Source organism: Gymnoscopelus microlampas (assembly GCF_963454915.1).
Source record: "Gymnoscopelus microlampas genome assembly, chromosome: 1".
Classification (NCBI taxonomy): Eukaryota; Metazoa; Chordata; class Actinopteri; order Myctophiformes; family Myctophidae; genus Gymnoscopelus; species Gymnoscopelus microlampas.
Window position 1 is genome coordinate 31,357,704 of NC_139962.1, and position 19,578 is coordinate 31,377,281.

Below are 19,578 nucleotides of genomic sequence, written 5' to 3' on the forward strand. Positions count from 1 at the left end.
GTGCGCAGACAAGCCCCCTCCAGGGGAGGCTCGGAGACCGTCCGAGGGCAGGCCAGGCACCCCTTCGGCTTCGGACAGGTGCCTGATAACTGGAGACAGACTTCAGGGGGCACAGGCACAGGTGTTGGCACAGGTGGCACAGGCCGCTTCCAACAGTCCTCCGCCGGCTCGCGCTTCAGGCCCTCCACAGGCTCTTCGTCGTCATCGTCATCGTCGACCTTCTCCTCGTCTTCGTTCAATCCCTACCCGCAGTACCCCTTCCCTCAGCAGCCGTCCTACCCTGCCTCGCCCTATGACCCCAGTTACATGGAGCCAGTCAGGAGCTTCGAGCCACCCTTCCAGCCTCTTGTCCCGGGGGCAGGCTACGGTGGTGGAGTGTACGGGGGCGGAGGGGGCTATACCGGGGGCGGAGGGGGCTATGCCGGGGGCGGAGGGGGCTATGCCGGGGGCGGAGGGGGCTATGCCGGGGGCGGAGGGGGGATCTACCCCGGGGGCGGAGGGAGCTACGCCGGAGCAGGTTATGGAGCTGGTGGTGTGGGCCCCGTGCTCCCAGGTGCTCCGACTGACTACACTGAGGACGGCTACCGTTTCTACCAGCCTTATGGCTTCGCGCCGAATCCTGCTCCGGTGCAGCCGCGGGCCGCCCAGCCACCCGCCCAGCCACCCGCAGATGGCCTTGACCGCAGGTACACACACAGCCTGTTCAACGCGGACTCGTCCCCTGTGGTCGCCGCCGTTCCTGATCCCAACCAAGAAAGCCCAGTGGTTAATGTGGACAGGACAGGTCCCGTGGCTCAGTCCCCGGTCAGAAGCCCTCAGTATGAGCAGTTTCCTCCTTTTGGCAGACAGCAACCCCAACCTCCCTTCCTGCAGCCCGTACAGCCCGGCAGAACCTCTCCAAACGCGGCCGTGGAGAACCCCAATGTCAACGTAGGGAGTGTGTACCGGCCAGAACAGAGAGGTATTGTAAGCCTTCTACGTATGTCACACCTGCCTCTTTTTGTCAACAAGCTCTAGTCAAGTTCAAGAGGTTTACTATCACATCCCATCAGTAGTGGAAAGTAACTAAGTACATTTAATCAAGTACTGTACTATAAGTACAAGTTTGTGGTACATTTACTTTACTTGAGTATTTCCATTTTCTAATATACTTTATAGACCTATACTTCTACTCTACTACATCTCAGAGGCATACTGTACGTTTTACTCCGCTACAATTATTTGCTTTATTTACTAGTTACATAATCGATCTACAGTACTACAAGAGCTTGTAGATTGGCTATTTTTGAACAATTGTTTGACAGATTTTGAATGTCAAAGCAAAGGGACATTTTGAATACAGGACGTTTACTTGCAACAGAGTATATTTATACTATGGTATTGCAATGTTTTACTTAAACATAAAACGTAAAAAATCTGAGTACTTCTTCCACCACTGCATCCCCAGTATACAAGTAAAAGATCAGGTTCTAAGAAACTTTGTGAAGCAGCACTTCAGAGAGAGAGAGAGAGAGAGAGAGAGAGAGAGAGAGAGAGAGAGAGAGAGAGAGAGAGAGCAATGAATCGCAAAGGGATCCATTACGTATTGTAGAGTCTCATACAAGCATCCGTTTCTGCCTTTTAAGATTGGGAAAGCAAAAATATAAAGCAAAGCTCCTCTGCCATCTCTGTGTGTTGTCTTGCAGCAGTGGACATAATGGTTTGAATCTGAGAAACTTGGAACCCCCAGGGACCGGAAAGCTCACCACCTGACACTTAAACTATCCCACTTATTCTGGAAAACAATCTAGGTTTCTCTTTTATTTCAGTCAGATGTTTTCCCCTTTGATCTGTGCGAGACTACCCGTAACCACATGAACCTTAGTGTGCCTGCATGTTCTCGGCATATGTCACAATAGCTGAACATTCTTTGAAATTAAAGGCAAACATTTGCCGATCTACGAGCTCACAACACTTCACAATGCAACGAGTTGTGAGCTCATAGATCGGCTATTTTCGACAAAGAGATTTGGTATAGAGTGTGGGGGGGGGGGGGGGGGGGGGGGGCTAAGTACAGACCCCTGGGGGACCCCAGTCAACGAAGTATATAGGGGTCTAAGTGATTTAGTAACCAGAGCAGTAGATCCTCCCGAGGCTCTGCCTCCTTTTCGATTTACAAACAAAAGCAAATGCTGGACTCGAGGGTTCATCCTTTCCCCCCATTCACACAACTATTGAAACCAGGTGTTGTGAAAGCCCTGCCAATGTACGGAGAAGCACACACAGGACCCCTCTGTATGTATGTGTGTGAGCGAGAGCGAGCGTGTTTTTTTTTTCAGTGTGGGGAAATACTATGCTACAAAGAAACAGATTGGTTCATGGGAAGGAGGCCTGAATGGTGTAGAGAGTCTGGTATAAGGGTGGTGACCTCACAAGGGGGGCTGATGGCTGAGGGGAGGGAGGGGATGGCGGCCTGGCGGCTGCTCGAAGGCCTATAGGCTATGAGGACAAGGTAGAGGGGAAACGAGAGTTGATGTGCATGTGTGTGTGCGTGTGGCACCGTGTGTGTGTGTGTGTGTGTGTGTGTGTGTGTGCGTGTGCGTGTGCGTGTGCGTGTGCGTGCGCGTGCGTGTGCGTGCGCGCGCGCGTGTGTGCCGCACCACTCCTTCAGAAGAAGGAGGAGGAGGGGGAGGATGGAAAGTCCCTGTAACACATGGGGTCCATTGCCTCAGAAATATTAGTAAAGAACTCACAGGGGGCAGAGAGAGAGAGACGGGAGGGGGTGTGCACCCCAGCCACAAAAAACAGCAATGGTTTGCAACACAAAAGACACAGTGTGTCTTTGAATCTATGAGCAATCTTTGTTTTGATAGCCAGTCACTGGGCAGTGGTGGCACGCACACTTAACTGGAAAGGAACTTAATGTTATAGGTATATATATATATACGGTATATACTGTATATTTAGCTCCAGGCGTACAGTATTAGAATGATGCAATGCTGAGCATGTGAGTGTTTCCTGTGCTGGCTGTTACCTCAAGTCAGAGAAACTGATGACCTCAGAGAGGATTCACACAGCCTTCCATTTCCAGGCACACATTGCACAATTCTTTAAAAATAGTTTTAATAGTTTCTTCTACATCACGTGGTTCTCAAACATTTTCAAGTCAAGGACTCCCAAAATGATATGGATTTGGCCGCAAACCCCCATCTGAAAAGATTGTGTGCCAGAGACCCCCATACAAGTGTGTTGTGTGTTGTTAAAATGTTTCAAGAATATTCAAAATTGTTCATATTTTTTCAAGATTGTTTTAAAAATAGCAGATCTACAAGCTCACTTGTGAGCATTGAGGACCCCTGGGGTCCCCGGAACCCCACTTAGAGAAGCGCTATTCGACAGTACATCATCTCACTTATATACTGTACCCCTCCTCCCCATACAGTATCCCTTAGGACATCATGAGAGGTAATGAGTTTGAATTTGTCTTCTCAGTTATATGTCCAAAAAGAAAAAAGAAAAGAAAAAAAGACAAACAATAGCCAAATATCTGACAAATTGATTTTGACTTAGTGAAACAATAAAATTGGAAAATCATTACACTGACCTCTGGGACAAAAGGCATATAAAATGTTCATTCATATCAGACATAAAATGTTCATTTAACCCATTCAATCCGGGAACGCATCTCTGTCATTTTAGATGTATTTGGCTATTCAAAAATAGCAGATCTACAAGCTCATAGCGTGGCACCGAGTGCCGCGCTATGAGCTTGTAGATCTGCTATTTTTGAAAAATCATGAAAATTGGTGCAAATCTTTTTAAAGCCAACATTTGTAAAATATTTACCCCAGAAGCAAAGATTTGAGTTACAAATGTTCGCTTAAAAATATATATATATTCAAAGATTTGCAAAAATTGTTCATAGTGCGGTACATAGCCAAATAAATCTAAAATGACAGAGATGCGTTCCCGGATTGAATGGGTACATCAGATAAGTCTTCCCCTCATGTATGACCAGCTGTGTTGCACACTCTCTAACATGCCGTGTGCCTCATCACCGACACTCATTAGCCCCTCCAGAGCTGGGAGCCCTGTTCTTCTCCTGTAGTTGGAGGATGCCAGCATTTTGTGCAGATGCCTTCGCACTCTCACACAACATTTAATCAGTGTGATAGAAGCGCAGCCAATGGGAGCTGTTGAATAGCTGCAACAGCAGAGATCTTTATTGCCTCGCCTCCTTTGCCAAGGAATTCCATTGGAGTCGTTACTGTATTGTAATAAAACTTTGCGAATTTCAAGGCTAAAAGATTACTTAAGATTAAACCAAACGGAAGAGCGTGCTGTGACTTTGCCACCGATGTAAAAAAATAAAAATAAGCTAGTCTTGTCCGGTATGTCGGAGGCTGGAACGAACAACACATAATGTGATAAGACCTGATCATTATGCACTATATAAAACACTTTCCTGTCCAATTTGGCAACAGTCTAGAACCTACCACCTCAAACACCAGCCAACAGCCACCCGCTAAATATTCAAACATGGAAATAAATCCATCACACCTAACCCTGTGTGGGTGGGCTAAGTGTGGTTTTGAGTTCCTCTCAACTTCAAGCCAGAATAAGGGCTAATTGTATTTAGTACAGTAGTGGTAAAAATGTATAGGGGGGATGGAATTTCAATTTGAACCACTTAAGACCTATATACTTTGTTGTATGACGAATAGCGAAGATACCCAATCTACAAGCTCACAATGCAACGTCTTGTGATCTTGTAGATCGGCTATTCTGCTATTTTATTCTTTTTTTTTTTTTTTTTGAAAAATCACCTAGACTACCCAAAATAGGAACGCCAGGGTTATCAAAAGTTACTTAGACCAGTGGTTCTCAAAGTGGAGTCTGGGGTCCCCCAGGGGTCCTTGAAGGGCTTCCAGGGGCACCCCAGTTAATTCGGTGATAGCAACACGATCAGTTTAACTACTTAAACTCTATTTTATTGGCCATTCAAAAATAGCGTATTTACATCACGGCGTTGCAAGCTTGTAGATTTGAAAATGTTGGGACATTCTTGAAAAGAACTGGACACATTTGGAATAATTTTGAATTGTTTTAATACAAATATCTTTTTGACAAGAACAATATTTCAAATGGGGATCCATGGCCAAAAACATATCAATTTGGGGGTCCTTGACAGGAGAATGTTTGAGAACCACAGATTTAGACCAGTCCTGAGTTAGAATGACAGGGCTAACTGCACATGGCCCCCTGCCAGCACCCCCCCTCCCCATTCACTCCCCATCACTCCCCAAACCACCGCTGAGGCAATCATTTTTATGACAAAACAAAACCACAGACATTCTGCACACCAGAAACAGAACAACATGGGACACTTGCAGCCTGGTTGCAGCTCATGGGGAGTTCTGAAGACCCACAGCATAATGCTGGAGCGTAGGGTTTGGTAGAAGGATCCCGAAAAACTATGGTACCAATATACAGTATTATGTCGTCGCTCAGTTGGCTTGTGGTTAGAGTGCCCGCCCTGAGACTGGGAGGTCGGGGTGCAAATCCCCGGCCGAGTCATACCAAAGACTATAATATATTGCTTGGGACTCGGCATCAAAGGTGGGATTAGGGGTAAATCCATGCGACAATTGTGACATACTGTACTGTACTGGCTTCATGCCCATGGGGTGTACCTTGTATATCATGGCTGGGGAGTGTACTTGTACATCAAGCCGCGTCACGCTACAGAAACAGGAGATACTGTAGGCTCCTGACCTATCAGGCCAAATGGCTCAGCAAGGCTGCTTACTTGATGGAGATACAAGGAACAGCAATGATAATACACATTACAGCAATTCATCATGTCTACAGGTGCTTCGTCCTGGGGCCGGCAGTGGTGAGCGATAGTGAAGCAGTCTACGACAGCTTACTGATACGCCAACCTTAAGGAGCCATATTGGCCCTGGCCTCAATCAGCAAGATGCACAGTTGAAAGTTTTAGTTTGTAACACTGAGTCCGAGCCCCAACATTGGCTTGAAACGACACATTCCGAGGCTGCAGAGTAGTGTCTCTGATCCTATACCTCACACAATTTCTGTTCTGACAAGGAAGTTAGAAAGTTATTTTATCTGATAAAGAACTGATTTAAAATAATGACATTGTTGCTTTTGGGTGGAGCTGCGATTGATGATATGTTTGCACAGATCCACACAACAGTGACCTGCCATACTGTAACTTACCACAGTCTGGATCTGTTTGCCACCAACCAGCTTCACTGGTTCGGGCTTCAGGCAGGTAAGGTTGACTGTAATTGTTGTAAATTTGCCAATGATCCTTATTTTTTGCAGCTACTTAGCTGCTATTAGATACATATTTATGACTAGACTATGTCCTCCAAACTATCCTGCCATTGCATCTAAACCAGGGTCTATATCAGAATGGGGTAATCCCCAACCCTCCCCATGACATAGCTAGGCTTCGTACTGCTTAGCACAACATGTCACGTTGTGAGCTTATAGATCTGCTTTTTTCTGTGAATGTTCCCCTATTAGGACATGCTCCAAATTGGGGCGCTGGGGTTTAAGTGATTAAAAGTGCCTCAAAGAATCATCAAAGATGCATGGTTCATTGAGGAACAATTTCTGGTACCTCAAAGAGCTTTCACAAAAAAGAAAAGGTTCTCTAGAACCACCATTGGAACATGAACAACCATTCGCTAGATAAAATGGTCCTTTAGTACGAGATGGTTCTTCGCTGTACTATAAAGCCTTTTTAAGAACCATTCAAGAACCATTATTGTGCTGTGTGTACTGAGCTTGTGGGTTGCTTTGAAATTGTAAAGGGGCAACTCTTACTAAGGGACCGATCCCAAGTCCATGGGGGCCTGGGCCTGAGAACACCCCAGGGCCCCCACCCACCCACCACCCCCCCAGCCTACAGACTCACGGCGGCAGCCAGAACCAGCCCATGAATGTTCCAAGTAAAAGTAGCGCACATTTCAGCCAACTGCCTATAATACAGTGTATGTCTAGTTTGAAAAGAAAGTTTATACAGCTTTTATACACAGTATATTTCCATTAATGAGTTACAGTATTTTAGATTGTATTTCAGCCAAATGCATAGCATTGAGATGGACCACTGTTTCTCAGCGTCTAGTTCGGAGGCCACCAGGGGTCCAAATGGTCACTATAGGGCCTGTAACTCTGTAACCGTTACTTTATTTGTTTATTTAGATGGCACCGACACCGCATATTAATGGACAATGATTGCATATCAATGTAACAAACACCCTTACGGGTCTGTCCAAATGGAACCAGATTTGGTGTTGAGCAGGGGTCTTAAATGTTTTTTTTTCAGGACAGGGACCCCTCCACACACCAATGATTCACAACACAACTAGTAGCAACTTGCAACCGCTTGTAATATTATCCCAAAATTGGGCCGACCTGCAACAGGTCAATTCAATTTCTTGCAACTGGTTGCAAATTGCAATTGCGTTGCGAATCATCGGTGTGAACTGGGCTTATGTTAAGCTGCATGCAACGGGGATTTAAGCCTGAGACATGCAAGGTAGAGACCAGCCGTGTGACATCAACAATCAGGTGCACTATTAGACTAACCCGTATGACACACAGCAACGCAAGCGAGAAAAAAAACGATTAAAAGGCATTGGAGGAGGAGAACTAGAGAAGCGTCAGAGTCAAGGAAATTGGATATTGAAATGGCATTGTGGGTACACACAACACATCAGTGCGTTGTCTACAGTGGGGTTTTTACACTTAAGTAAAAGTAGCAAAGTAGTGTCAAAGTCTTTCGGAAATAGCAGATCTACAAGCTCACACAACGCATCGCATTTTGACATGCTGAGAGCTTGTACCAGCTATTTGGCATTCATAAAATCACTATCCTAAAAGGTTGAGATCCTCAAAACTATAGTAAAGTGTGTGTGTGTGTGTGTGTGTGTGTGTGTGTGTGTGTGTGTGTGTGTGTGTGTGTGTGTGTGTGTGTGTGTGTGTGTGTGTGTGTGTGTGTGTGTGTGTGTGTGTGTGTGTGTGTGTGTATTTATGCACCGTAGGAAGAGGATATTCTCCTTGTCTCTCCTCTCCTCAGAAGAGGAGTTGTTTACGCCTCTAGTCATTTTAATTGGTTCAGGCTCGTTTCGTTATGACAGACGACACTACACACTGTAACGAGGACATTTCCGCATATGCCAGTTTGCTCGCTCGCTGGCTGTCAAGAAAGAACCGGTGCCCTGGGGCCTTGGGCAACTATGGAGACCAGCCGAACAAAATATTTAGTCTTCCTAAATGTGAGCCAGGGCCCGTTTCTCAGTTTTAATCTTTAAGTCTTTTTATGTGATTCCAATTTTTACAAGTTCATCTTCCATTACACCAAAGAGGTGTATAGAGCGTGCCAAAAATCCTGAAGGGGGCGTCAACAAGTGTCTTTTGGTAGCAGCGGACATCTTTGAGGGGTATAAACCAGGTTGACTCATAGATATATATAAAGGCTAGATGGCTCAAGGGGCGGCGCAAGCGTAGCTGAACCGCGGCCATCTTGCGACGGTCACTCATAACATTATGTCTATGGTGCATATACTTTGAAATAACCATAGCGTGCTCAATTTTCATCCGATTTTCAAACGGTTTGGTGTTTTGTAAACACCAAAGATGTAGTTATGATACTGCATACTTAAAATTATAATCATGTTTTTTTTTTTTTATACAATAATATCATAACTACATCATTGGTGTTTACAAAACACCAAACCGTTTGAAAATCGGATGAAAATTGAGCACGCTATGGTTATTTCAAAGTATATGCACCATAGACATAATGTTATGAATGACCGTCCCAAGATGGCCGCCATGTGGCGACGTCGTACTCCATTGGCCAGCAGCGCGGGTGAGTCATCTAGCCTTTATATATATCTATGGGTTGACTTAACATTGCCCAAAACAAACATGTCTGCGCTACTATGCCAGGCCCCCCCCGTGGTGACGACGCGTTGGCACGCTCTATAGGTATCGTGTGCATTCTGACACCAAAACAAATGGCATATACATAGACGTTCAACATGTCTGAAATAAAGGTCTGGACTTTGTAAACAAGTGTAACTTGTTGTTGTCCTTTTAAGTATAATTGTGAAGCATGAATGTACAGCTCATTTGGGTTAGTAGCTACCACCATCTGAGTGACACGTATCTATTACAATCAAAATAGTGCATCGTTGCTATAAGGCAGAAACCTCTTACAGTATATCCATAGAAAGCCCTACTTGATCATACTATAGACAAAAGTATCTGCACGCCACGTTTTGAGCTTGCAGATCTGCTACTTTTGAATTTGAAACGCGGTGCGAAACGACGTGTTTCAAGCTTCTCAATCTGCTACTTTTGCTGTTTTTGAATTTGAATCCTGATAAGATTTGGACATAATAAGGTTTCCACCCGACATGAGAAGATATTTCGCTTAATGCCCTACTTCATCTAACAAGAGTGTTGCACAAAAATAGCTAAGCTTGTAGATCATTGTGAGCTTGTAGATCGGCTATTTTCACTATATATATATTTGTTTAAAATAATAAAAAAACAGTTTTGGACGTACAAGGATTCCAAACGACAGCAATGATAAGTACAGTATGTCTCTTGCACATCACATATATGATTTATTTACACTAGTGCAGTACTCACTGTCAGAGTAGTTATAGTAGTAGTGCAGTACCTGTACTTGGCTAATAGTCTATGATGTCAGTCATGTAGGATGCTACAACTGTGGCATCACTACTGTAGTGTCAGGCATCTCCATATTTGGGCAGATATGAGAGACAGACAGACAGATTCACAGACAGAGACACACAGAGATTCCATAGTTATAAATAGATTTTGAAGCAGACATTTTTTTCAAGCTGACGATTGCAAGCTCACAACGCATCACTGTTGACTTGCTGTCAGATTTGTATGCTTTCTTGTCGTTTCAGATTCTTTAAAGTGCCTTTTAGCTACCTTGAGGTACATGCTATGTTAATGTCTGCTTGTTTATTATTTTTTATATTATGAAAATGCTGAATAAGAACAGATGAAAAAAAGCATGCACATCCCCATGTCCACTGACGTCTCTGACTCAACAAATACCGTGAAGATTAGAGCAGACACATCAAATAGCTGCCATTAAGAGGATTTTATTTAATGCAATGACGTGACATTTCCAGCAACAAGCTCTTCCTCAGACTTCACTGAGGAAGAGCTTGTTGCTCGAAGCGCCACTTTATGGCATTGAATAAAATCCTCTTAATGGGAGCTATTTGATGTGCCGATCTTTCTGTTCTAATCTACATATGAAAATGTTAAATACCTTAATGGTATGATATGTGAGCTGATGTGGGGGTGCCGGTAGCCAAGTGGTTAAGGCACATACCACACAAGCTTTGATGCCCGACAGGATGTCACAGGTTTGATTCCCTATAGCCCGGCAGTGGATTTGCTGTGTATCACTCCCCTACTCTCTTCCCGTTTCCTGTCTCTCTTCACTGTTCTATCAATGAAGGCAGAAAATCCAATAAAATAAATAGCAATATTGTTGCTGTCGGGCAGAAACCTCATATCACTTTTGATTGTATACTGTATGTTTTTTTTCATGAAATGAATACCCTAGCTATTTTAGAGTGTCAATAGTGAAAATAGCCAATCTACAATCTCACAACTAGTTTGTAGATCGGCTATTTTCACTATTTAAAAAGGTTAATAACAAAAAAGGAGAGGTTTTAGACTTCAGTTCCTACAATAGGCTCTATGCACAGCAGCCAGATTGGAGATAACATGGGCCTCTTCCTTACTTCCTTCACATGTGTTACCAATGATACCAATGAAGGCTCTGTTCCTTTTAGTGTAGCACAGGACCCCCAAATCTCTGAGTGTACAAATGTGTACACTCTCAGAGTTACACACCCGCAAGGGGCCATTTGGAACACCCTCAAGGAACCATGAGGGTCCCTGGACTCCACTTTGAGACCCACTGTGGTGTAGCACAGTCATTCCAGTGAGCCAACATGCACAATATCAGCACCCTGACTCTGTTTGACCAGAATGGAACAGAGCCTTCATTAGTATCATTGGTAACACCTTTGAAGGAAGAAAGGATATGGCTGCTGTGCATAGAGCCTATTAACCAACCGCAAGCACAACAAGAATAATGCCAGAATAATAATTTCAGAAACAGAAAATAGGCAATGAATATGCTGACAGCTACAAAAGATACAAAGCAACAAAGCAGCATATCTGTCGCAGAGTCGCTGTTGAAGTGTCGATCAACACGTTTGTTGATGTCAAGCATGCGTGAGACAAGCGGGGAAAATATAAAGGAACATATAAAGCCTGGTGTTAAAAACAATGATTAGAATTAGTTTTTCCCCCATCACAAGCAGGAATTGTGTGAAAAGAGAAAGTGGTTGGAAATGGTTAAACAACACGCTACGTTTTGTAGCTTTGTTGACGCCAGCTCAACTTGGATTGTTTGTAGCTTTGTAGATGTTGTAACAGCTACAAACATCGGTCGCTTTCCTTCGAAAATGAATGGTAGCCTGTAGCTTTGTATCTGCCAGACTGAACGCAGCATAATGTTGTGTTGGCACACACACACTGGCAGATACAAATCTGCAGTGGGTGGAGACATTTCAATGAATTTAGTACTTTTGCTTTGGTTCTGTAAGTAGCCGATATGTTGATGCTAATACTTTTTTATTTTTTGATTTTTTTATGCCCTAAACAATCACTGTAAAAGGTTTAATCCTAATAACAGAGATAAACTGCCGTACTTTATACACTGTGGATTATGGAGAAAAATAATCTGTGAAAAGTATTGTTTGCTATAGGATTGCTCTTGCGAAGTTATTACCATGCTTCACTGGAGCACTGATTTATTATATTTTAAAATGACCTCAACTTTTGTGATAATATTGACACTCAAATTCAAATGCATTCATCTATTTATCTATACAGAAAAAATAAAAACATGTTCAACATCAGACATGCAAAGGAAATAATTATGCTCTTAAAAAGTCGTAAAAAAGGTTCTGTATCTTTTGGTCAATGTCCCATTTCTTTGCAGTGCATTAACATGTGGTTCTGTCACATCCTGTCTAGGGCTGTAGGCTACAGATTTATTTTTTTGACAGACTAGCCTGTATTTTCCAAAGATTAACAGCTAGAGAACAAAGCCTTCCAAGAGAGAGAAGAGAAGAGGAGAGAGGCGGGTTGGTTGGTGGGTGGTGGGTGTGCTGAGGGTCTCTACATTTCACCCTGTCCTTATGCTTAATTACTTTGCAGTTACACGGCAGAGTTGCGCACCAAAAATAGCTAATCCACGGCAGTTCCAAGTTTGTCTGCTCTTTTTCTTTTTTGTTCTCATCATTGTCTCCGCCAGGCCAAAAGGCATGGCGAGAGAGTATGTTTTGCACCCTGTCCGTGTGTCCGTGTGTGTGTCCTGTCTGTGAGCAGCTAATCTCCAGCACCGTTGGCCCGGTCACTGCGAAGCTGTGTACACACACTCCCTGGATGCCAATTCAGAACCTCTGACCTGAATTTTTCAGATTGGCCTGTTATAGCGCCACCAGGAGGCCGATTTGTGCAAAACATTTTTTTTATACAACTCCTACAGATTTTGTCCAAACATCACACACATCGGTACACAGTATCTCTATAGTCATGTGATTAACACGAATCTGTCAGATTTCCCATATTCCATTCTGATTGCCTAAGATTGGCTTCCAAAGTTTGCAGGATTGGTTCATTTTGAACAAAATGCCTCAAATCGTGAACGCAGCATGCAATTTCAGTGACATTTTGCACGCATATTCCCACTCGGCCGAGGAAGAAATGCCACCCTTTTCACATTGGCCTGTTATAGCGCCACCAGGGGGTCTTATTTAGCAAAACACATTTTTGGAGCAAAATGCCTCAAATCATGAATGCAGTGTCCGATTGCCGTCAAAGACCTAAGAAGTAATGGCACCCTATTCACATTGGCCTATTATAGCGCCACCAGGAGGCCACAATAACCTACCTGACCTGGCGGAGACCTGGGCTCCAAGGAGCACTTTTTCTAGTTTCCAATTGTGCTTGCGTATACTGTATACTGTAATTTGAACCCTTGGCTGAGCAAAGACTCACCTGGGCATTAAACTGCCACATAAACGGCTGATAGGAAACGTACCAATCCGGTTTCCACTAAAAGCTTTCCTGTTGTTGCCAACAGTGCAGGAAACCAATGCAGAACCAAGCTCTTCCTCTGAATGTGCTCTGTTTGGTTTTTACTAGGGACGTTACCAAATTCCAATACAATATCTATCAAAATATTTTAAATAAATAAATACAATTATGTTCTAAAATGTGCTTAATAAATCAACCAAATATAACTGATTTGTAAGACACAGGGGCCCATTATGCACATCTTATATCCAGGTCTTATGTGGTAATTAAATCATAACACCACAATCCTATTTTGCCCCTTGACTTACCAAGACTCACAGCGCATAGCGCTAAGACATGGTCAGGATCATGACTTTTTCCCCACGCTTCTGTAACCCATTTTTCACCCAGTGCCAATTGCCTAAGCTTGTAATCCTGGGCGCTACTCTGCCTCTGCCAGCCTGGGGAGAGCCCCGAACTGAGCTCATGCGTCCTTCAACGCATAAGGAGTGAGCAGGCCGCTTCTTATCACCTGCCAGGGGGGAGTTTCTGCGTTAAGACGTAGAGCGAAGAAGGAACACGTTATTCCCACCAGTTCCTTTCCCCTCCATCAGGTGGCAGTATAGAGACCAGTATTAATGCATGTTTTTTGTGAGGGTACCTACCCTAGGGGACACGGGGAGAACATGCAAACTCCACACAGAGAGGTCATTTCGCCAACCCCACCTAGGGTATGGGCACTGATGACGCGAAGGAGAGAACACGGCCCCTGCGCCCACAGCGTCCCCTGCGGGACTCTAACACAGGACCTTAGCTGTGAGGCGACAGCGCTACTGACTGCGCCACGTGCCCCTAGGGGACCACGTCTGAAGCACAACAAGAAATGTTTGGTTGTAGGACACCAGCAGATTAACTCGGCCATACTCGGCCAATTCTCAAGGGATTGTTACATTCAAAGTTCTCTATAATCTGTTAAGTGTCTATGTTCATTTGGATCAATCATGTTTTTATCAAATCTATCAAATGATATGAAGCGAAAAGCAAGTGTCGGGGGCGATCTTATAGACAATGGCAGCTGATACTCTAATTGCTTTGATTAAAGTAACGCCCAAAGCACCCATGAATAATTTAGGGCCGTTTACCGCGTAGCGCCTTGGCGCACTGCACAGATTACCACACGCATAATAGGAAAATGGCATTGGCCATGTCTCCACATCTTAAGTTAAGACATAAGACCTGGCGGTAAATAAGACGTGCATAGGGCCCTTAGGATTGTATCTCATGGTACAGAGCTGGCAGCACTGTTTGACCAAAGCGTTAGCTGCTAAGCTAAATGGCAAGGCTATGTTGATCACACAACAACAACGGGTTTAACGTTTACTTAAATAACCAAGCGATCAGCGAGAGAGTCGCTATAATAATAAAACAATACCATTTTTGGCCTGAATACCTATGGTAGATGCTGTCACAGTAGCCTGGAATCCAGACTGATTTACTAAGTCTGGCGGATTATTTTTTCTCACTTTGCTACTCAGTCTGGTAAGCCTCCTATTTCCAAGGGAGAAACGGGAGAAAACGGCATGGGGCTTCTGATTGGTCTGTGGGACCAGTGTTTTTGTAATGTAAAACTCGAGTCACTTCCTGACTTGCCTACTTAATTGGAAATACGAGCCAAATAGGACCCTGGCCAGAGTGAATATAGCGAGTGAGAAATCTGTCGAACGTAGCAATCAGTCCGGATTCCAGGATTCCAATGTTATTGTTGGCCTCAATGGCCTGTGACGGTAGTCACAGGCCATTGAGGCCAACAATAACATTGAGATTTTTTTGGGGTTATTGCGATATCACGATAACAACAATATTGTTACATCCCTAGATCTTACAGTATAGTACAGCAGAATTGAAGGATTTCTTTTTCGTTTTGCACTTTTTTAGTTTTTAAGCTTCCAGACTTCACAGGTCAGATGGCGTGACATCCAGTTCACTGGACCAAGCTCACGTTGAATCTCATCTGGCCTTGCCGAGCTAAGCAGGGGAAGACGATAAGCTCTCCCAGAGACCCTTGCTGGCATGCCCTTTACTGGAAATGGGACAGACATTAGCTCTGACATCCCTGGCCTGCTTTTTGATTCCTCTGTTTTTCTGACAGTCTTGGTCACTGGCCCACTTTGAAAACAGCAGGGGTGTGAGATCATTGTTGTTTTACCCTGGCACGCATATGTTCTGTCTCCCTCTCTCTCTCTCGCGCTCTTTTTGTTTAAGTCTTCTTAAAGTCTTGCTGTTGCCTGCTCTCTCTCTCTCTCTCTCTCTCTCTCTCTCTCTCTCTCTCTCTCTCTCTCTCTCTCTCTCTCTCTCTCTCTCTCTCTCTCTCTCTCTCTCTCTCTCTTTCTCAGCTCTCATTCCTTCTCTCTTATCTCTCCCCTTCCCCTTTCTCTCATGATTTATCTCTGTATCATTTGCTCGCAGAGCCTCTTAAAAAAACGATTTGTAGATTGCGGCAACTGAAAGGAGTTCATGGCTTGCGGTTCAGATGTTTCTAGGTTTAGATTCGACGCCTGCAGCTATGAGCAGTCAACCTACATTCAGTATGCTAGAGGTTCAGCAGGAGTGAGGGGTTTATATTAAGATTAGTGTCACGGCACATCACATCATACTGTATGAGCAAGGCTTCCAATGAGTCGTGTGAACTACCTCTCTATGACTCAAATGTTTGGTAAGGCTAAACGTTAAAGAACGGTGGATATCGGCTACCTGGGTTGTACATACGGTATATCGTTGGCAGAAAGCTCTTATCTCCATATTTTTTCATGGCATACTACATGATCATACTGCAGCGTCACACGAATGCATCAAAAGTAGCAGATCAGCAAGCTCGAAACGCAACACAGCACGAAGCGTTTTGAGCTTGTCGATCTGCTGTTTTCGAATTTTAATCCTGAAAAGTGACAGTTTTGGACGCATGAGTTTTCCGCCCGACAGAGACGGTTTCTAGGTACATTTTGTCTTTTGTAAACAGGGTAGAACAAACGTTAACCCCCGTGAACCCCATTTGTTCTGAGAGGCCTAGGGAATGCAAACTGTCTTGTTAGAAAACTATGACCCGCCAGTTTACGAAGATAATCATCAGGAATGTGAAGTAATTAGTGGCCAATGCTATTCTCCAGTGTGCCCTGTTCTTGAACTACGGGCCTTGGCACAGCACTGTAATGCCTGATTCATACTTGGTTGCGTGCCAGTGTGGTGCATCGGAGGGGGGGAAAAGCTACAATTTCAGAATGCGTTGCGATGCGACAAGTTCTGATCTTGCAGATTTGCTATTTTTGGTGCGCAACACCGGCGTGCAACTAAGTATGATTCAGCAACCTCTACTGTTCTGTGAACATTCTGTAATGAAACATTGCTGAGTGGTCCAGTGTTTTACATGAGAAATAATATTACCAGTGTGGTTCTGGAAAGGTTGCCTTCAGCATGCAACCGGCGGCCAATTACATTTTAAGATAATTGCAATTGTTTTCAATTTATAAATTTCAACTTCACATATTACATTACATTACATTACATTACGGTCATTTAGCAGACGCTTTTATCCAAAGCGACTTACAATACATAACCTCGCTTCTTAACTATTCAACAGGTTCCTTCTTTGGATATATGTAATGTAATAATCATATTACACACTGCTTTACAGAGGAAAACATTTAACTTTCTGTTCTCTGTGAAAACAAAGCTTTCATTGGCACTAAAAGACGACTTTACCCATTTTCAACCTACACAGTATCTTCATATAATTGGTCATTACGCTCATGGTATTATAATATGGTAACATTTTTGTCAACCCCATCTGTGCCTCAGAGGAGGGCTGTGGACAGTTCAGAAACCCGCCTTCCAGTGACATCATTGATGGGGAATCCAAGCTAATAGAAACTACAGGCTTTCTTTTCCTGGAAAGTTAGCATGCTAATGGAAGCCATTGTTCTCACGTTGATAAAAATAAAAAATAAAAATCTGGTTTGAAAAAAATACCTGGGTGTTCACGGCCCTCCTATGAGACACAGGCTGAGTAGAATTTGTTTTTACCATTATATCATGAGCATTAGTGAGGACTAGGGATGGAGCTCGAAAACCGGGTCCATTATATACCCGGGCATGAATTTATCGAGACCCGGTTTTCGATAAGCTTTAGGCTTGTCGAGCCTGTTATCGAGTGTAGCGGCCCATGACGTCATGTCTAAACTATCAAAACAAGAGGCGATCAAGAAATAAATCTAATCACCCACGCTGGCACAAACATGTTGGTCTAAAAGTGTATTGATAGCTGCAAGTTGTGCCAAACAGCGCTGTCCGTCCCTCAGTCTATCGTTGCCGAAAATGGCAGATCTACAAGCTCACAACGTGGTGCGAACAGACGCAGTGTGAGCTTGGAGATCGGCCATGTTTTGTTGCGTGACACCGTCGTACGATGAAGTATACGTTGCGCTTTTAAAGTGACAGTACACACATTAACCGTTTCTTCAATATTATTTTCCAAAAGTAAAAAGGTCACTTGCCTTCTGTCTGTTAGAAAAGTACTGTATTTGAATGCCCTAGTAAAATGTAGTGCACGTGATATATTTTGGTTAAAACAAAGAAAAAAGAATAGAAAAAATAACTATGCATTTTTTGTTTATAAAAAGTTGAAGAGACATGGAGATTTTATAGTAATTATTACAGTACTATTCATAATATAAAGCCATTTAACACTTATTGCACATTATATGAATGGTTGTTTTAATGATAGGCAAAAATATTTTTTACTTTTGTCATCATTTAATTTTAGATAGTGGTCAGCCACAAACTCACTGTCACAACTGGCCAATAAAAAAAGATACCGGTTCTGTTCAGAATTTTTCACCTCACGTCTTTTTTCTTAATAATAGAAAAAGATCGATAGTGGGCTCGATAAAAGCTCGGTTCGATAAGCAGGTTCGATAAGGTGCTCATTATCAATAAAAATTAACGAGCTCCATCCCTAGTGAGGACCAATTATATGAAATGGGTGAAGTCCTTTAAGGTACAGTACAGTACAGGAAAAAGGCTCCTCCTCTAGTGTGTGAATTTATCCACAGGAAGAGAGACACTGGACGTGGCACTAGGTCAGACAGAGCAGAGGGGACTGTGAGGTCCATCGTAGGCCGACCACATTTGGACAGAATGTCCTCGCCCTCCATCAAGGGAAGCCTACGATGGAATAGCCTCCCAGTCACTCTGGGGGGGAAAGCCCCACCCTGTGTACAGTACCTTAGACTAAAACAAAAAATCAATTTAATTAAAAATGTCTCAAACATGTGACCATCGATAAATCTTAAAAATGACAAAATAGGTTTTAGATATTCTATTGGTTGTATTAGACTTTATAGTAGGTATTTAGGTTGTAAGTTAGGCTTAAGGTAGGTATGGTATTTTTTTTTAATATATTGCATTATTTCTGTTTTTGTCATATTGTTGTGATGTTTTTACGGGCCCACAGATGGAAATTTGCTTCTAGCTAAATCCGGCATGGTTACATGAGATCATGTACATGTATTGAATTAATGTGCACTGTCCCGTAAATAAACACACACAGTAAAGTAACGTAAACAACAGTGTTGTGCACTGCAGTAGCCTGTAAAGTGACAACGTTAAAACACAGTGTCGTACGTAGCCTGTGTGACAACGTTAAAACGCAGTATTACTTTACAGGCTACACAGTGTGGTAATGTGTAAAGTAACTAAGTTAAAACACTGTGTTGTAACCTGTAGTAATAATTTTAATTGCTTTAGGTTTGCCTGACCTGGTTCCTGACCCCAACTATGTCCAGGCCTCCACATACATCCAGAGGGCGCACATGTATTCTCTCCGCTGTGCTGCTGAGGAGAAATGCCTGTCAAGGTAAGTCCAGCAACCGATGCTTTGAAAGCTTTAATAGGCTCTATGCACAGCAGCCATATTGGAAAGAAATTGGGCTGCTTCCTTTCTTCCTTCACAGGTGTTATCAATGATTCTAATGAAGGCTCTGTTCCATTAAGTGTAGCACAGTGGTTCTCAAACTTTTTTTATTTATTTCAAGGACCCCGATAACTCTGAGTGTACAAATGCCATTATGTTCCACTTGTACACTCTCAGAGGTACACACCCGTAAGGGGCCATTTGGAACCCCTCCAAGGAACCATGAGGGTCCCTGGACCCCAATATGAGACCCACTGGTGTTGCAGAGTGCTTCTAGTGAGCCAACATAATATCAGCACCCTGACTCTGTTTGACCAGAATGGATGGAACACAACCTTAATTGGCATCATTGGTAAAACACCTGTGAAGGTGTTTTACCTTCTTTTTGTACTTTCTTTCCAATATGGCTGCTGTGCATAGAGCCCAGCTCACTTCAGCTCACACAGACG

At 43.5% G+C, this 19,578-nt stretch overlaps 1 protein-coding gene across 1 annotated transcript in view; it reads left to right on the forward strand.

The window, feature by feature from the left end:
• The window catches only part of loxl1 (lysyl oxidase-like 1), a 42,876-nt gene that overhangs the window by 719 nt on the left and 22,579 nt on the right, over positions 1 to 19,578 (forward strand). The window contains exons 1-2 of the mRNA XM_084059803.1: positions 1 to 961; positions 18,964 to 19,072. The exon at positions 1 to 961 is cut by the window's left edge and continues 719 nt beyond it. Coding sequence (XP_083915929.1) covers positions 1 to 961; positions 18,964 to 19,072 — 1,070 coding nt within the window. The remainder of the gene's footprint in view (positions 962 to 18,963; positions 19,073 to 19,578) is intronic.